Source organism: Limulus polyphemus, unplaced genomic scaffold, assembly GCF_000517525.1.
Source record: "Limulus polyphemus unplaced genomic scaffold, Limulus_polyphemus-2.1.2 Scaffold780, whole genome shotgun sequence".
Classification (NCBI taxonomy): Eukaryota; Metazoa; Arthropoda; class Merostomata; order Xiphosura; family Limulidae; genus Limulus; species Limulus polyphemus.
In genome coordinates this window covers 240572-258156 of record NW_013666390.1, presented here as the reverse complement: position 1 = coordinate 258156, position 17585 = coordinate 240572, and the positions used below count along the sequence as shown (strand labels likewise).

At 30.1% G+C, this 17585-nt stretch overlaps 1 protein-coding gene across 3 annotated transcripts in view; it reads left to right on the top strand.

Annotated features, from left to right (window-relative positions):
• The window catches only part of LOC106460492 (axoneme-associated protein mst101(2)-like), a 34955-nt gene that overhangs the window by 11900 nt on the left and 5470 nt on the right, over positions 1–17585 (top strand). For all 3 annotated transcript variants that reach the window (XM_013920197.2, XM_013920196.2, XM_013920198.2), the window contains exons 5-12: positions 339–404; positions 3055–3200; positions 5728–5833; positions 6657–6758; positions 7120–7296; positions 8152–8217; positions 9726–9759; positions 13294–13415. In XM_013920197.2, coding sequence (XP_013775651.1) covers positions 339–404; positions 3055–3200; positions 5728–5833; positions 6657–6758; positions 7120–7296; positions 8152–8217; positions 9726–9759; positions 13294–13415 — 819 coding nt within the window. The remainder of the gene's footprint in view (positions 1–338; positions 405–3054; positions 3201–5727; positions 5834–6656; positions 6759–7119; positions 7297–8151; positions 8218–9725; positions 9760–13293; positions 13416–17585) is intronic.

The following is a 17585-nucleotide window of genomic DNA, read 5'->3' as shown; positions in this document are numbered from 1 at the left end:
AAGTTGTTTGGGTTTTTTTCATTTAAAAAAAGCGACATTAATTTCTTGATGACCTAATACATAAAATGCGTTTCTGTATGGCAAAAGTAAATTACATAATAGTAGAAAATGTAATTAAAGCATTTTTTTATGTTATAAAGTTTCAGACAAAAGTACAGGTAAGTGAAGCCTATTACATGTACCAAAATAAATCTCATTTCTTAAAAAAATAATTCTGTAATAAAAGTTGAAAAATGATGGTAAAAAATAAATTATATTTGTAGTAGTTTACTTTAGCAAAGGTTCTGTGTATTAATAAGTTAGGATATTCTTCAAACTTTTTATTTTTTTATAATTAGGGCAGAGGAAGTCAGTCTAATGCTCGTTACTGTTCATTCTGCGAGTTTGTTTGTCATACAGTTGAGGTATGGAAACATTTTCTATTAAGGTGTATCTTTTCTTATAAAATCTTCTACGTGCATGGGAAAAATTCTTGCATAAAGAGAAAAAATGTTTAACTTAAAAAAAAGAATGTTTTATAAAGAATTGCATTATGTGAGTGTATAGTTTAAGTTGAAAATAAAGAACAATCCAGTACTTCTGATATGGATGCATATAGGTTAAGATGTTAATGTAAACATACACTAGGTATGTATACATATTTTAATAACATGTAGCCATTTTTTCTGTTTTTAGAATATCAGTCCTTTGTTGTTTTTTATTCATTGGTTCATAAAGATCTTTATTTGGTTTGTCAGAATGGAACCATCTCTAGAGCTGGGCGATTAGTGTAATTTGATAATTGATTTGAATATTGAGCTCATTAATTGATTATATTCAACCAATTGATTATTCTCATTTGACACTAATCTTCCTCTTTTCAGCTTGTTTTTGAATTTTTTAAGACATTTCTGAAGTACCCTTCATTTAATTCTCTAGATTTGGTTTTAAGTCACTCTGATCAACCTTGTAACCATTCCATTACCATGAAACTATACATGCTATAACTCTTAATGCACTAAGTGTATCTTTTAGTAAACATTAAAAAGTTGTTGTACACAAAAAAATCTGATTTTTTAATAAAGCATATATCCTAAAGATTTGTCTGAATTTTCAAAGCCTTTACTGGGCCAATCTAAGTGAAAGGTGATTTTCATGCTAGGAATCAAAATACTTCTTTTCTTCTTAGTTTTATATATAATTTGCATGACTCTAGGACCTCCTAATTAAATATAAAAGTTTTTTCAGTAAACATTATTCTCTCTGCACTAACTTTAACAAAATTGAAAACACAAGGTAAAATTGAAAGATCAAAAATACAAAATAAATCTAAATTACCATTTTTCTTTCTTTCTAGAATGACTGCATATTGTAAGAAACAATTATCATACTTATCTATTCTAAAAGCACAAGTTACTAGTGTTTTTGTTTAGTTTTATTGATTTACAGGTATACTTACTGTCTCAGAATATGCTGAAACCATTTATCATGGTGAGACAGCTTTGTGTAAACAATTTAGTTACAATCATGCCACAAGATGTAATATGCTAGGATATAAAATGTTTTCATTTATTTTATTTTTTTTTTACCTAACCTAACAAGTTTCTAATTTTTACATTTTAGTTAGTTTTATAACAATAAATAAATATACACAAAAAAAACAACAAATGTAGTTTTCATGTCTGGACTCTGACCTTTTGTCATTGATAGGTGAGGCACTCTAAACTTTGTGACATTGTTGGTTATCCACAAAATTAATCATGTTTATTTCAAATATGCATTTTAGAACACAAAAAAATTATCATGCACTAAAATAGAATGTCCTAAAATGACTATAATTTAACTTGAAAGTTGAAAGTAAAACTTGAATGTTCTGTTGGTGATTATTAGGTTAAATGTAATAAATGTCAATTTTGTTTTTGTTTCTAATTTCTGTGTATGTTATTTTGGGAGGGGGGCAGTCTTGGTTGACACCTAGCCCCAGCCAGAGTTTAGTGACCCGGATCCGCTATTCTGCCAAATTTTACTACCCATGCATCCCTAGTTTTGATTACTTGGAATAATCTGAAATTCATTTTGATCCGTTCATTATTTTTTTAATTTTGATTACTCGGTTATACTTGAAGGTAATTGAGTTAATCGCCCAGCTCTACCCATCCCGCATGGTGTCATTTTGCAAAAAAAATAATATATATCAAAATATTAAAGATATACCATTAAATGCATTAATGGATTCATTTTATATGGCTTAGGTCATATTTTTTTATTATATATATTGCTGCAAAAGCTTTTTTATTTTACAAGTAACTAACTTGTAGTGATGATATGTGTTGAAACAAGTTAAAATTAGTAAAATATTCATTATATGAAGTAGAAGACAGTAACAATCTGTTGACTGTAAATTTTTGTAAAGGAAGTGTAGCATTTGATTTTAATACAATATAATGTTCAGGTTTCTTTTTTTCTAAAATGTAAGTTTCAAAAGAAAACATTGTGCTTTATCTTCATTTTAATTTTCTCACACTTATTTTAGTGTGTTGTATTTTTAACACAGTAATAATTAATAAAAACTTAATTAGCTAAAAAATCAAATAGATTTAATTTGAAAAATGAGACAAAAAACTTTCATGGTGTATAAATTGCCTGTACTGAATCTTACTTTTAATTATTAAATTACGATATCTCGATTTTTTTTTTTTCCTTCATTAAAAAAATGTTCTAAAGGTCCATAAAATAGTTTTCACTGCATATACTTATCAGGAAGTGTTTTCAAATCAATTAAGTGTACTGTATTCAATTGGCAAAAAAGTTGTAATTGTGAATAGAGGGTAAATTGCTGCAATTCTTTCTTAAATATGAATAAAATTGGTGGCAGTGTTACTTACACTGATTCATAATAGGATAAAAACATTGTGACTATACATTTTGTGTCCAAATCTACTTTATTGATAAAATAGAAATACCATGGCTACTGGCCTTTCTCCATTATGGGTTTGGAACCAGTATCACACCGACCCTTAAGGCCAGTGATCTTGTTCCATCTTTGACCTTCCAACCATGGCTTTCTTTTTCCAGACACTTCGAAGTCATATGAAAAGCCAGAACCACAAAATGAACGTGGAAAGAATGTTTATGATGGATCCAGTAAGAGCCAAGGCTCTGGCCGGCCGCACGGAGGCCATAGAACACCAGCAGATGTTCGAAATGAGGGACAGGGTCAGGTACCTAAACTTGGTGCTTTTTTGCACTATTTGACAGTGAGCTGTCTTGTGTATGATTCATCTGTTTGCTGTTTACTGCTGGTTGAAGCATATTAGAGGATATGTCATTGGGCTGAATCAGTTTTGTTAGAAACATAATGCCTTTGCTGGCATGGTCTGTTTGACATGTAATTGATAATATTTTCAGTTTTCATTTGATACTTCTACCGTACTTACATGTCACACTGACTAATGATAGTAGGGCTTTCAGCTGCTGGTCTTTTGCTAATAAATATCTCAACTGTCAGCCCATGACTAATATGTTTAATTGATATATAATCCAAAAACTGAAATTATTTCAGCTTTTTACACATTTATATATATATATACATACATATATATCTAGTTTCTGAATACCTACCAAAGCATTTTGTTTATGAAATGAATGCTTTTAAAAAAGTAATGTATGACCAAAGAGTATTTTTACGACACTTTTTATTGGTCATTTTTTATGATTATCATAACCCTTTAAATGTGCTCATTTGGTGTCATCTATTATGTATAAATCATTGTTTGCATAAACACCGACTGAAAGATTGGTTTATAGGCATTTTGCGCAGACATGAAAGCTCTTGTGCAATACTTAAAAAAATTATCTTTTCAGTTTTGTTTTAAAAGCCTAAATCTACAAAGAAATAAGTACGAACTGAAACTGTGCTGTTCAATTTAGAAGAGAAATTAAAAATATCTCTTAAACTTTTTTGCCAGTTATAGGTAATGTGGTTCTATAGATGTGACAAATTTTGAACAGGAATTTATGCTTTAAAAGATTTATTTGTACCCAGATGTTATGTATTTTATTGTGATACATCTTAATGGTAAGTTTATATTATTTAATTAATTTATTAGTATTTAAAAACTTTAAAATTATTAATTTTTGTTGTATTTAACTTTGTTAATCAAGTGGTTTGGTTCAGTTAAATAACATGTTTTGGCCAATTTTTAACAATTTATGTTATTTCATTGTGTTTACTTTTCATTCAAAAATTTGGTTGTATGGTTATTTTTTGTTTTTGAAAAATATGCCCAATATGCAGAAAAAATCAGCTTATTGACAAATGTATTTGTTATTTTGGGTTAATGATATTTCAAAAAAAATGCATATTTATGTATCATGTCAGTTATGCTTCGTTAAGTGTTTTAATTTATTGCCCACTTTCAAAAAATACAAGTCTTGATTATTATAAAGTTGTACTATAAGAGTTTAAAGTTTGTAGTGCACACTGGGAGAGTTGTTTTCATTGTATTCTTTTGTATAATGCTAAATCAGTCAGCACAGGTCTTGTTTGTCCCGATGAAGCCGTAATGGGGAAATGTTAGTTTAAATAAAACCAGTTATGTTTTGTGGACTTATAAGTCATGTTTTATTTATTTTTTTAACATAGTTTTACTATCTTTGTTTGTTCAAGGGAATTTGTTAAGTACTCATCTAATTTACTGTCTTAACCTTTCAAGAAGGGAAAAGACATGATATAGTATTTTATGATGTATATAAAAAAATGTATTAGTATCCTTTTGTGTGTTAAATTTAGAAGTGAGTTAATTTTTTGTTATAAGGACTGTTGTTAAATAGGATCAATTAATTTATTATAAGCTTCATCTTTATTAAATGTTAAAATACCAATACTTGTTATTTCTAATCAGTAAAAATGAAATAACTATTCACACTAAAGGAATTGTTTAGAAACTAGGAAACACATGAATTTCTTATTTATCACTACTTCAATAATGTAAAAAAATGTTTTCAAAAATTCCAAAATGGGCTTTTTACTTTTTTGAAATGAAAAAAAACCCAAAAAAAACAGGAACATTACAATATATTTTATAGACTGAAAACTACTGTTAAGTATATGTATTTTAAATTTATAGTAAATGACTGAACCACATCTTGGATCAAAAGTTTTTAATATTTGTTAATAGGAAAGTACAAATATAAAACAGCATCAAGAAGAATTTTATCAGTTTTGAATTTATTTGTTAACCAGTGAGATTTTTTTCATTAATTATTAAATACTCGTTATCATAGTATTTTGATCCTAAGAAATTTTGTCATACATTTTATGGTTTACTAGAATAGCCACTTGTTTCTCAGTAGATGGAGGTGTCTTAAAAAAGTTAAGACTTAACTATCATGGTAGGAAGCTACAAGTCCTTTCTATTTTTTATATTTCTTCTACCTTTTAATGCCACAAAGAAATGTTGTGATTGTAAAAAGGTTCAAGTTTATAAAGATTGTACTAGAGTTAACTGACTAATTTATAGAAATTTGTAATGGCCTATAAATTAATATCATATGTAATATTTTAATGAGCGTTTTAGATAATTTTTAAAATTACATGTTAATAATGTTGTTTTCTCACCATTGAAAAGAATTGAGATTAAGTGGTTTTATCACCAAAATGAGGATAAATAGTTTTGTGGCTTGTATATTTAAATGGGTGTTACCTTTTCTTATGAGATTAAATATATTTTCATAATTTGATGTTAGGTACCAAGGTACCCAAGGAGGGAGGAAAAGTGGATTTTATTGTACTGTGTGTGAGTGTGAATTCGGTGGTAGTTTCCTGACCCACCGCCGTACTAAGGAACACAAGGTATGTTCATCAGAATTTTTTCTGCAGGTTGAGAGATTAAATTTTTTTTGCAAAATCGGAAGAATTTTGTGGTGAGACTTCTTAAAAGTAATATATGAGAAATTACATAATTATTTCATGAAAATAATCAGTTGTAACAGTTTAAAAATCTGTGTACTGTAAACACATTAACTCCACTCAAAAACTTCAACAGTAATGATTTATAAACTTGCTAATTGTATTAACAAATTCTTTGCTTTATGTTAACAGGTTTTGGAAAAAAAAATAACAAATCAACAGCCTTTAAAACATTTTCTTATTTCACATAATCAATTTTTATAAAGTTGATGAATTCACAGGACCAGTCATTTTTGCTACCATTTATTATGGGCAAAATATTTTAAAGAATATTCAAGCTACTGTTTCATTCCTAACAGTGCACTATCTTAAGTATAGGTATAATATTGATTTATTGCCAGTTTAAAAATTCGGATTTTTTGTCTACAAATGACTTAATGATTACTGAGAGCTTGCAAAATTTTGTGAAGATACATATTAGAAGTTATAGTATGGAAACTATAAAGGTCAATTTTTAGGTTGAATCGACTGAGCTTGTAGCGACAGGGTTTAATAGTGTCAGAATGGACTCCAGTTTAATATGCCATGATGAAAATTGTAAGAGGACTTAACACCTATCTTGTATGATATCATTACTAATTTGTCATTTTTTGGTAGATTTTTGGTTTGTTGAAAGCTGTTGTTAATACAAACAATTTTATAAATAGTTTGTGGTAAATTATATAATGCCTTCGAAATATAATTTTTACATATTTTGGACTTTCAGAAAGCACGTGATAAAAAGTTCCCAAGATGTGGACTTTGTTTCAAGACATTCAATGATCCTGTGGATTATAAAAAGCATGAGAAAACTGAAGAACATAAGAAGGTAAAGATTTTTAAATCAATATGTTTTATCTAACATTACTCTTAAACTACTGACCTGTTTTATATACTATTCACTATTAGTAAGGTCCACATGTTGCAAAATGTTGAGTTCATTAGACCCTTGTCAATAATTATAGGATTAAAAAAGATTCATTTTGGTTTAGAATTTGTGATTTGTTCTCTTTTTTTTTTATAGTGTGAAAGTAGTTTATATGTTATTTCTTAGTTATGCAGTGGATTTATAATATTTCATGACTTGAATAGTATAATATGGGAAATTTTGTATAAAGAAGAATGTTAAAGAATCGTTAAGAAAATTATTTTTCTTTTGAACTAATTTATACTTGTCTGGCAACTTTCAGAGATTAGTACAGTATGCCATTAAGAAAGAACTGTTTGGCTCAGATGATGATGTTTTTATAAGCATTGATGCTTCAAGATTTTTTGAAGATGAAAAGGAAAAGGAGAATGAAAAACAGCAAGAAATCGAAAAAGACAAAAGTAAAGAAAATGCAGATGGAAAAGAAGAAGAAAAAGAGGTCAGAAATTTGTAGACTAAATCTAAAATATGTGTGTATTGTAACATATAATTTTTATTATTTAGAATAAAAAGATCATCATGAAACTAAACTCATGGTTTGATAAAAATATTCCTATCCACTGGGTGCTGTAGTTAGTTTCTCTTTCTGATCAATATCTTTTGTTTTAGTGCATTTTGAAAACAAAGAATTTATGCATTTATTTAGTGGATTGATTTTTACCATGTTTTAAGGGTTATAACAAGTACATAAAATTTTTGTCAGATTAGTTTTATGTTAAGCCATTCTTCAAAATCTATTTTTACCTACAGAAATGGCTAGTGAGCCTCAATATTTGATAGACTTGTTGTTTTGAATATTAACTTAAAACTGTTTCGAACTTGCTGTTATCAAAACCTAAAGGGTTTAGAAAAGGCAGATTGCTTTCCAGTTGTCTAAGAAATTCCAATTGCTAAATTAAGCTTATGTTTGCAATGTATTGGTTGTACTTTGAAGTAATCAGTAAGGATAACAGATTTGTTTGAAAGAGCACTTCTTTCATTTGATTTGGTATAAAGCAACTCATTGTACATTACACTATTACATCTAGTGTCACTACATGAAGCTGACAGTAAAACTGATGTAGAAGTAGTTTGATGTATGATTTATTTGCTGCATTTTAATATTGGTAATTGAAAACATTCACTTGTGAGAGGGGACATTTCTTAATTTTTGTATTATGTGAAACAATTATTAAAGCTTAATGCTATTACACAGAATAGGAAAGAACTAGCAATAATAGAGAATATATACATATATATGGTGTTATAAAGATATTTTAATCAAAAACAAGTTATGACTTTTGTGTTCATGTAGGCAAGTGAAGCAAAAGATGACAATGCAGAAGCAGAGAAAAGTGAAGAAAATCCCGAGAATGAAGAAGTAAGTTGAATTTGAATAAGTTTGGTAGCTACTTGTTGAGTTCTTTCCTTTTTTTCTTCTGTATAATACCCATTTCATCCTTCTTGAAAATGAATGAATTCAACTAAAACAACTTAATTTTTTTTCGTTTTTGTGGCATAAAACTGCTAACATGTAATGATACATCTAGTTATTCTATAGCATGTTAAGAGAAAACCCATTAAGGCTTCACTTTTTTGAGCACTACATTTGAACTTGAATAAATTTTAGATAAATGTTTATTTAGAAAGTTTGACCAATAAAAAATATACCCTTTAAATACTGAATGGCTCACTTCTTCACTCTTAGAAATTGTATAATTATGCATGCAGTTTTCTTTTCTATGTGAAATTATATTCAAACTAAGTGTTAGAGTTTAATTTACTAAAAATTAGTATGTATATGTTTTGGTTGCAGTACCAACTACTGTAATGTTATTTTTATTAGTTATTCTGTCTGTGATAAATTTTTACCTCTGTTGGACAGTTACATAAGAAATCCATAAACTACATTATGCAATGAATCCTTCCTAAAATTGTGGGTGAAACCTTGGATCACCCAGAGATGATACAATAGAGGAAAAGAGGCACAAATTTTAATATCAGTTGGATGAGCATTACATAGTGTTTGGCGTACTGGACTGTTAATCTGTGTGTCCATTGTGGAGTATTGTTGGGGACCATCAGCTTAACAAAAAAGGTTAATAGTAAAAAAGTAAATTGAAAAAACAAAAACTATAAAAAGTAATTCAAATTTTTAAATAAATCTTTTATACTTAAAAAAAAGCTGTATTGCTTCACACAATTATAACAAAAATTACTTAGGATCAGACAGAATGAAGTTTTCTAAACAGATGTAAGTAGAGTTTGAAGATATAATCTAATTCCAGTGTAGTGGCAGGAAGAAATTCAGCATTTATAAAAAATTATATTTAAGTGTATTTAGTTTTATAGCCAATAGTTATTCATTAGGACCCAGAATATTTTTACATACTTTTCTTGACTCCATATTACAATTCATAAAAATTGAGAAGACAAGAAAAACCTGAAAAATCTAAATTAAGGTTTTGTCATTGATTACATGAGTTAGGCTTAGAGCATACTTATTAAATTAGATTATTGGACTTGTATATTAGAAATAATACTTTTTTTCATGTTAGGTACCAACCATTTTGTTCTATGATGGATTTATGGCACCTGAAAGTAGCAGTAAATAAAAGTTAATACATACAAAACTTTATACTTTTGAATAAACAATTAATTCCTGAAACATTAAACACCAAGCATGTATTTTATTTGCAAACTTCCTTTGGTTCTATTATGTATGTAATAAAAAGTAAAAAGAGTCAAAATATAAAGTAAGAAAGTAAGTACAAAGTAATAAAGCTACTAGAAGAGGCATGAAGGAGCTAAATATTGTACTGTAGTAAAATGTTTTGAACGGATAGCAAGTTTAATTTTACTGATTATATTTGACAATTTATTTTCCAGGAAAAAACTGAAGAAAAAGAAGTTGAACCAGTTGGTATGATATGTTTTAAAATTTTACTTTCTATCTAATACAGAAATATTTTATGCAGGTGTTATAAATTGAATTTCTCTGGTTTTAACCCTATAACTACTAGCAGCATTTTTAAATTCCTTTCTGTATATGGTACTGTGTTACATTTAAAATTTAATTAAACCACTTTACTATCAATATATGTCAATGAAATTTACATTATAATGTATGTTATGATTTGAATTTATCCATTATCTAAGTTTTAATTCCTTTATTTCAAAGGAAATGTTAAAACAAATACTTAAACTGCAATTTTCATGTCACATAATCCATGCACCATTAAACATCTCATGTTTAGAAGTGGTTCAGTCTCACCCACATATAAGGTGGCAATGTACACGAGTATCTAGATGCTAATGTACATGTGTTTGAACTATTGATACATAAGATACAATGTCTGCAGCTGCAATCACTGGGAAACAAGTATATATTTTTCAACTCTTGATTGGTGTTACATCCACTCTCTGTATTTTGCCTTGAGATCTACAATGTACATGTAATTAGTTGACACAAGTGTATATAGTTGTTAGAAAGAGCTCAGTTTACATTACTCTACCAATGGTTAATTTGAAATTGGCATGTAGTTTTCCTCATGATGTACATGTAACTGCTGTTAGTATTGTTGTCTGCTTGATTGACTATAGCAGTTACAGTGGTTTCTTACCTAAATTTGCTATAGTTAGAGTGACAGTTAAATTGTATTTAGGTCATACTTTTATATTTAGTTAATTATGTATTATGGGTGTTTTAAATATCATAAATCATATTGGAATGGTTTATTGATTTTTATAAGTTTAACTTGTTGCCTGGATTGTGAAAGCTTATAAACAAGTTGGCATGTATAAGCACTATCTTGTTTAAGCAATGTGTCTTTGTGGGGAATCTTCTAAAATTATTTCATAAATCCCTGTGGGCATCAGTTGACATATTGGTATAAACAATAAAAGAAAGAATTTGAAAGAAAATTACAAATAAACGTGAAAAGACAAAGATGTGAAATTATACATATAAGAAAAAACTATTTTAGTGAATTTCTATGAAGGGTTAATAAAAGGTGGTATATACATACTTCAGTTTGTTAATTATAAACATTTCATTGCACTGTATATTGATGATAATAGATAGTTCGTGATATAATAGAGAAAATGGTAAATAAAATATAAACGTTTACCCTAAGTTAAAAAAAACAACTTTTGATATTCACTTATGAGGTTCTAGGGATTATGTAAATGATAAGTGAAAACTGTAACATTAAAAATAGTACTTTTATACTTCATATAAAAATTACCTTGCAGGTGAACTATTCAGAGTCCGAGTGGCAAATAACTACATTAAATAATGAATATCTCACAAGAAATAGTAGAAAAAATAAAAAATTTAATATATTTCTGAAACTACGTACATTTAGGAACATTCTTGTCAAATTTTAAACAATTAAATCCACTAGTTATATTTTTGTAATGAAATATGACAAGAAGAACTTACCTTCTCTCTGATAGAGAAGCCGGAGGTGAAAGGGTTAAACAGTTTAATTATGGAGATGATCCAGTACTCAGTGAATATAGCTTGTATGGAGAATGATACACAGTTCAACAATATTTATGATAACTCAAAACTTTCTTAACGTATATTTATAGAAATTGGTAAGATCTTGTTAAAGATTACAAATATTTTATATACCAAGAATGAGATTATTTTCATCAAGTATTTCCAATAGAATTTATTCATTGTGATAATTTGCACCCAGTCTCTGAATTGATCAAATGCAAGGTAATTTTCATGTTAAGTATAAAAATACTTTTTTTCCATCTTGGAACCTTCTAAATGAATAGCATAAGTTTTTTTAAGGTAAATGTTTTTATTTTATTTTTTGTACCATTTCTCTAGCTGGCTGTTATTATCAACATATAATGCAATGAGATGCTTAAAATTAAAATATGTACATACCCTTTAATTTTCATCAAATAATCTTGAAAAATCATCTTTTGATTATATTCTTAATTACATGTCTTTACATTTACAATAATTTATTTTTAATGTTTTATTTTCTTACCTGCCCATAAGTGTTATTTTTTATAATGACACATGTCCATGGGCATCCCCGGTCAATGTTAAAGTATCGTGGGTTGAGAAACTTTAGCTATTGGCAAAATGATGCACTTGCTAATCCTTGTGAACTGAGGAGAAGATAGTTTATATTTAGAAAATTATTAATCTTTTCAAATATGTTTCTTAAAACATAAATAACACATAATTAACTAAAATATAAAACTAAATACAATTCAACTGTCTAATTAACTAACATGTTTCTAGGTGAAGAAATAATGCTAAGAACGGTTTGACTAGTTCTGTAGGGAATTGTTCAGGCCAATTTTAAAATAACTGTTGGGAAATAGTACTTTGAAATGTAATTTTCTATTGGTTATAAACATCTAGCTCAAATAAGTATTACTGGTTGAGAAATGAGACTGTGTGTAGAAAGTGGGTGTGGCTTTTGTCAATAGGTCCAAGAACTTTATTTCTCCTTTATCCTAACGTGCCCTAAAGAGCTTGAAAGAAGACTGTATAAACAGAGAATTAACCTAGTATCTGTCTATATATAGAAATGTAATGTACCTGTAGAAGTATTCATAATACAGAAACAAAATGTTTAGGCTTTGTAAGCTTGTGCATCACATGACAAGATAACTAAAGTTTAAGAATTTTTCTTTAAGGTTTCATTGAAATAAAGGAGTTAAAATTTAGATAATATAAACTTTCAACTACAATATAATTTTAATTCTATTGTCATTGGCTTACATTGATTGAAAATTGTTTTACTAAACTTTGAATATCACTATGTAAAACCTTGTGACGTGCAGAAAAAGATGCCTGTCTCCATAGGGTTAAGACAACTGTCATAATGTACATTTTAGAAATTATTAATATGCTAGAAAAACAGGCATTTGCATAAAAACTTTTTATTGTTTGGAACTTGAGAAAATTGAAGTAGAAAAATTACACAAATTTGTTATTTCGAAAATGATGAAAAATTTTCAGTTTTAAACAATTATCTCTAAAGCAAAATGTATCTTTAGATTATAATTTTTAGAAACTAAATTGTGCAATAGCATTATAACATTTTTTGCCACTAGTTTATGAGAATAAGTAAACATTCTACTCAAAACTGTTGTTTCAGAATTTGTGTACTTTATATAACTTGGACTTAAAAAACTAAAAAAGAACATGTTTAATTTTCATGTTTTTTATTATCAATATAAAAATGTGGTTGGTCTTTTAATTTGGCTTAGAAATTTGTGTATACATTTTAAATTACTTTGCATGTATATTTTCAAACTATAAATTACAAAAACACAGAACATTACATATTTTTAAATATGTAACTGTTTTGCATGCTTTATATGTATTTTAAATGTCACTTCTTTCATTGTTAGTAACATAATAATCTAACTTAACATTTAAGTTTAGAATACCTATTACAATAGCAATGTTTTTCAGGTCAGACATATGTTGTAGAGATACATGGATATTTCTGTAAAGTTTGTCATAAATTTTACAAAGATGAAAATGTTGCCAAAGTTAGTCATTGCAGGAGTAAAATGCATCATGAAAGGCATGAGGTAAGCTTTGAACTTAAGTATTTTGTGACTTCACTATTTTAGTCAATTTACATATAATAGTTTCCAGTGACTAACTGATATCTTTGGTTATTAATACCTGACACTTTTAAGATGGCTATTTTCCAAGTTGTTAACATAAAAAAAGCAAAATATTAAACTGTATTCCAGTAATAGTTCCCATCTTAACATTGAGTTGAAATAGGTAGAAAATCATTGTAGTATGTTTTTTCTAATGCATAAATGTGAAAGTTGATTGATAAAAACCTGAACTAAGGACATGGATTACATCACAAAAGGGCAGCCAGAAATACTGCATCATTAAACTTTATAAGTAAAGATATTATTTAATAACATTTCTGACACTTCTAATGTGAAATTGTAACAAGTTCTTTGACAATCATGAAATGAGGAAGCTCAAGTGTTGGTGTTGTAATTGCTTAACATTCATAAAAATAGCCTATGTCTTTCATTGGTTGTGTAAGTAGAACTTAAGTTTTGAGATTATAATTCACCTTTGCATACAGAAATGCTATTTCTCTCGTGTGTCTTCCTGTGAATTTGCATATCACTAACCATTAGCTAACTGCCACCTTAATTCATGTGTTTAACTTGATGTGCTCTTCCATGATGACAACATCCTGCAGAAATATGAGAAGGACAACACAACCTCCATACACAATAACTCCCCATATGCACTTGCACTCATACTTATTTCGTTTCCTCAGCATTACATTGAAAAGACGTGTTCAGATTCCTCATCTAATTTCAAGTTAATGAGATTTGTGTTTGTTAATGAAACATCTTTTTTTACAATGGCCTTTGATTCAAAAGCACTGATTATTTTGAATTCTCAAATGATGATGGCATCTACTCAGTCCTGTGTGAGTGAGAATGTTACACACACACACACACCCTTTTTCTATCATGGCTTCTGGGGGCTCGTGTACTGTTGGGGACATTGCAGCCTTTGTTCAACATGTTGTGGATTACCACATGCTTACTAGGCCTACTATTCCTGTCCCTTTAGCTGACTTTCTTTTTTTCTCAGTTTGGAATAACCTATTGAACTATGAGTTTAACTTGATATGCTTTTGGTAGTGCCTTACCATTTGAGGAATGACCTTAACCTTACAATTTCTTTATGGATTTCCTTCTCAGGTATGTTACTTTCCTTATCTTTCACCTATGTCCTTTCATATTGCCTGTTCTTCACCCCATGGACCCATTTTTGGGGATCACATTGTCTCTTCTACTTGCTTGTTATTAGAGTTTATGCTGTTTTCTTTCTCTAAAAACTTCTCATTCTCACCCAAATGTCTTATCCCCTCACATCTGTGACTCTTTTGTTTTGACTTGCAGACTTTTTCCTTTCCTTTCTAGATTCCCTGTCTTTGGTATCTATTTTACACACTTAGAGATTGGGCTCTGTACCTTATATTTTGTTCTCTAGTTCCCCATTTTTGTGTCTTCATCTTTTTCTCACTATCTTCTTTTGCCTCCACCTTTTATATAGGGCACCTTATTGGGCTCCAGAGGGGTTTTCTCTTAGTTGCCAGTTTAGCCTGTTCCACTTCTTCTTCTCTGCTCCTCCTTATTTAGTCCCCCCTCCCCTTCAATTGGGTCAGAACACCCAGACATCTTCAGTGGTGTTCTTTTCATACTGGAAACCTGTACTGAATTTGCACGATTTCAATTCTTATCTTCCTAGGTTTTTCTTTTTTCTCAACCTTGCCCTTTGACTTCTGTTTCTCATCTGGATCAGTCTACCCCCTACACTTCCCATTCCAGGCCTTCCCCTTTTTTTCATCCACCCACTACCCAAATCACTCTTTTTGTCATTGACTATCCTGCCATATTAGGCCCTGTGGGTATTCATTTCTTCCTCTTCACAAGCATTTGGTCTCAGTTTTTGCTGACAGAATTTTTTTTCATTTTCTCTACTTCATTCCTTTTTTCCTCCCTCAGACCATGCCTGTTGTCTTTTTTCACCTGGTCTGTGATTGGCACATCCCTTTTTTTGCCCATCTTCCAGATTTTTTCTGTTTCATTCATCAGATTCACATTTTCCAATTCCTCATCTTCCCTTCTGCAGACTTTTATCCCCTTTTGTATTCATTTGTGTCACGAGGGCCTTTGCTTGCCATCTTTATGGCCTGGGACTGTCATTCTTTTTCTTGGGTGAGTGAATTTTATTGGCCCTCTTCTCATACCTTCCTTCTTTTGATGGAGGCTACTTGGTAAAATATGGGTGTTTTCTTCATCTCGTGTCTCCTCCAAGCTCAGTATTTTCCTTCACCTTGAGCTGTGAAGTACATGTTCACCAGGATTTGCACTTCTTATTCACATTCTGTGTGAGGGATTTCTTTGCTTTTGAGGAATTTGGCTTCCCTGAAACCTCCCTATTCCTTTAAGGTGTGCACTGATATTTCTCCTCCAGTGGATCTTGTGGATCCAAAAAATTCTTTTTCAAGTTCCATTGTTCTCTATTGGGAACCTCTCTTCTCCTCTTCTTGAGGAATTCTCATTATGGCTAGTCCATGCCAATACTACTTCCGGCATTCTCTTACCAACTCCCAAACTGGATCTATCTACCTCTCTGATTGAGGGGCATCTCTGAACAATGACGTAATTTCTGGCATTTGGATGTAGGACAAGCATTCTTTTCACATCAGTGTGCTCAAAATTCTTGCTGCTCTTTGAACATGTTCTCATTTCCTGCCCTTCTTAGTGGATCAATCAGTCACAATCCACTGTGACATTTCCATGATCATTTCTTACATCAACTATCAAGGGGACACCTGTTCCAGGACCCTGTACCTTTTGATGTTGGACCTACTCTTCTGGGCTCATCTGCATTCAGTTTGTTTAGTTGCCTGTCATGTGCCTAGAGATACGTACCTTGTGATTGACTGCATCTCTTGGTCTGACTGTGTTCTAACCACAGAGTGGTCTCTCCATTTCCAAGTCTTTTATTGGGTTTGCTCTTGGTTTGGCATGCCCCTCATACATGCCTTTGCCATCCCTCTCAACTCCAGTCTTCCTCTCTTCTGGTCCCCAATTCCTCATCCTTTGGCTTTTGCTGTCAATACTTTCAGGCAGGACTGGTTTCACCTATTTCTAAATATATATATCCACCCATCCTCCTCTTTCACTTAATGAGTGATGCTCCTTCTCAAGTTCTATAGTGGTACCTCTTTGGCAGTCTCAGCTTTGGTTTCTTCTGCTTTTTGCTTGGCATCCAGACCCACTTTTGAATATCCAATGCCCCCTTCTTGTTTCACCCTCACACATCCCTTTTTTTATTAAGGGGTGTCATCTTTCCACCTTCATGTATGGGATTTGTCCAGTTCATTGCTTGATGGGCTGGACTATTCTGTTGTATAGCCTTCTTGTCACATTCCTATTGCCCTTCCACTTTGTCTGTTGATGTAAGTGGAGGTCTTTCATCTTTGATCCATCTGCCATTCTCTTCCTCCCTACTGTGAAACACCATTCTGCCTTTTTTAATTGGCTGTTTGACTATGATTTGTTGGTCTCTACCTTTGCCAGTTATCAAGCAGTGTTATCCACTACATTTTGCTTTTCCCAGTACCTCAGGATATTTTCTTTTCCTGTTCTTTCCATTTTCTTCTGCTCCTTCCTTCACAGACTCCCACGCCTGAAATTAACTCTTTCAGTACAGGCTCAGTCCCTGGGTCTGACCTTGTAATCATTTTATGCTATAACTTTTAACTTAGTAAGCGATTGTTAATGAAATTTGGTACACATATCAGTAAACACTACAGTACTTTCATACACAAAATATCATTTTTTTTATATTAAGTCTTAAGATTTATAAAGCAATGTTTTTCCCATGCCTTTTTCTTTTTGCATGTTGCCTATTTAACATGCAAAGTAATTTTCATTTTAAGATTAAAAATATTTTTATGCATCAGAAAATTTTAAAATTTGACATGCGAAATCTTTATAATTTCCAGATAATTATTAAACGTTTCTTAAGAAAATTTTTTTTTATTTTATCTGTTGTTTTCAGTAATGAATCTCTGTACGAGTTCGGTAGATTTGACCGATCTCGCAACCACCATAAAAAATTAGGAAATAATATGCCTCTTTCATTCTAGAATGAACAAAAATTATAACATTATAAATGTTTAGACTAAATAGCTTAAA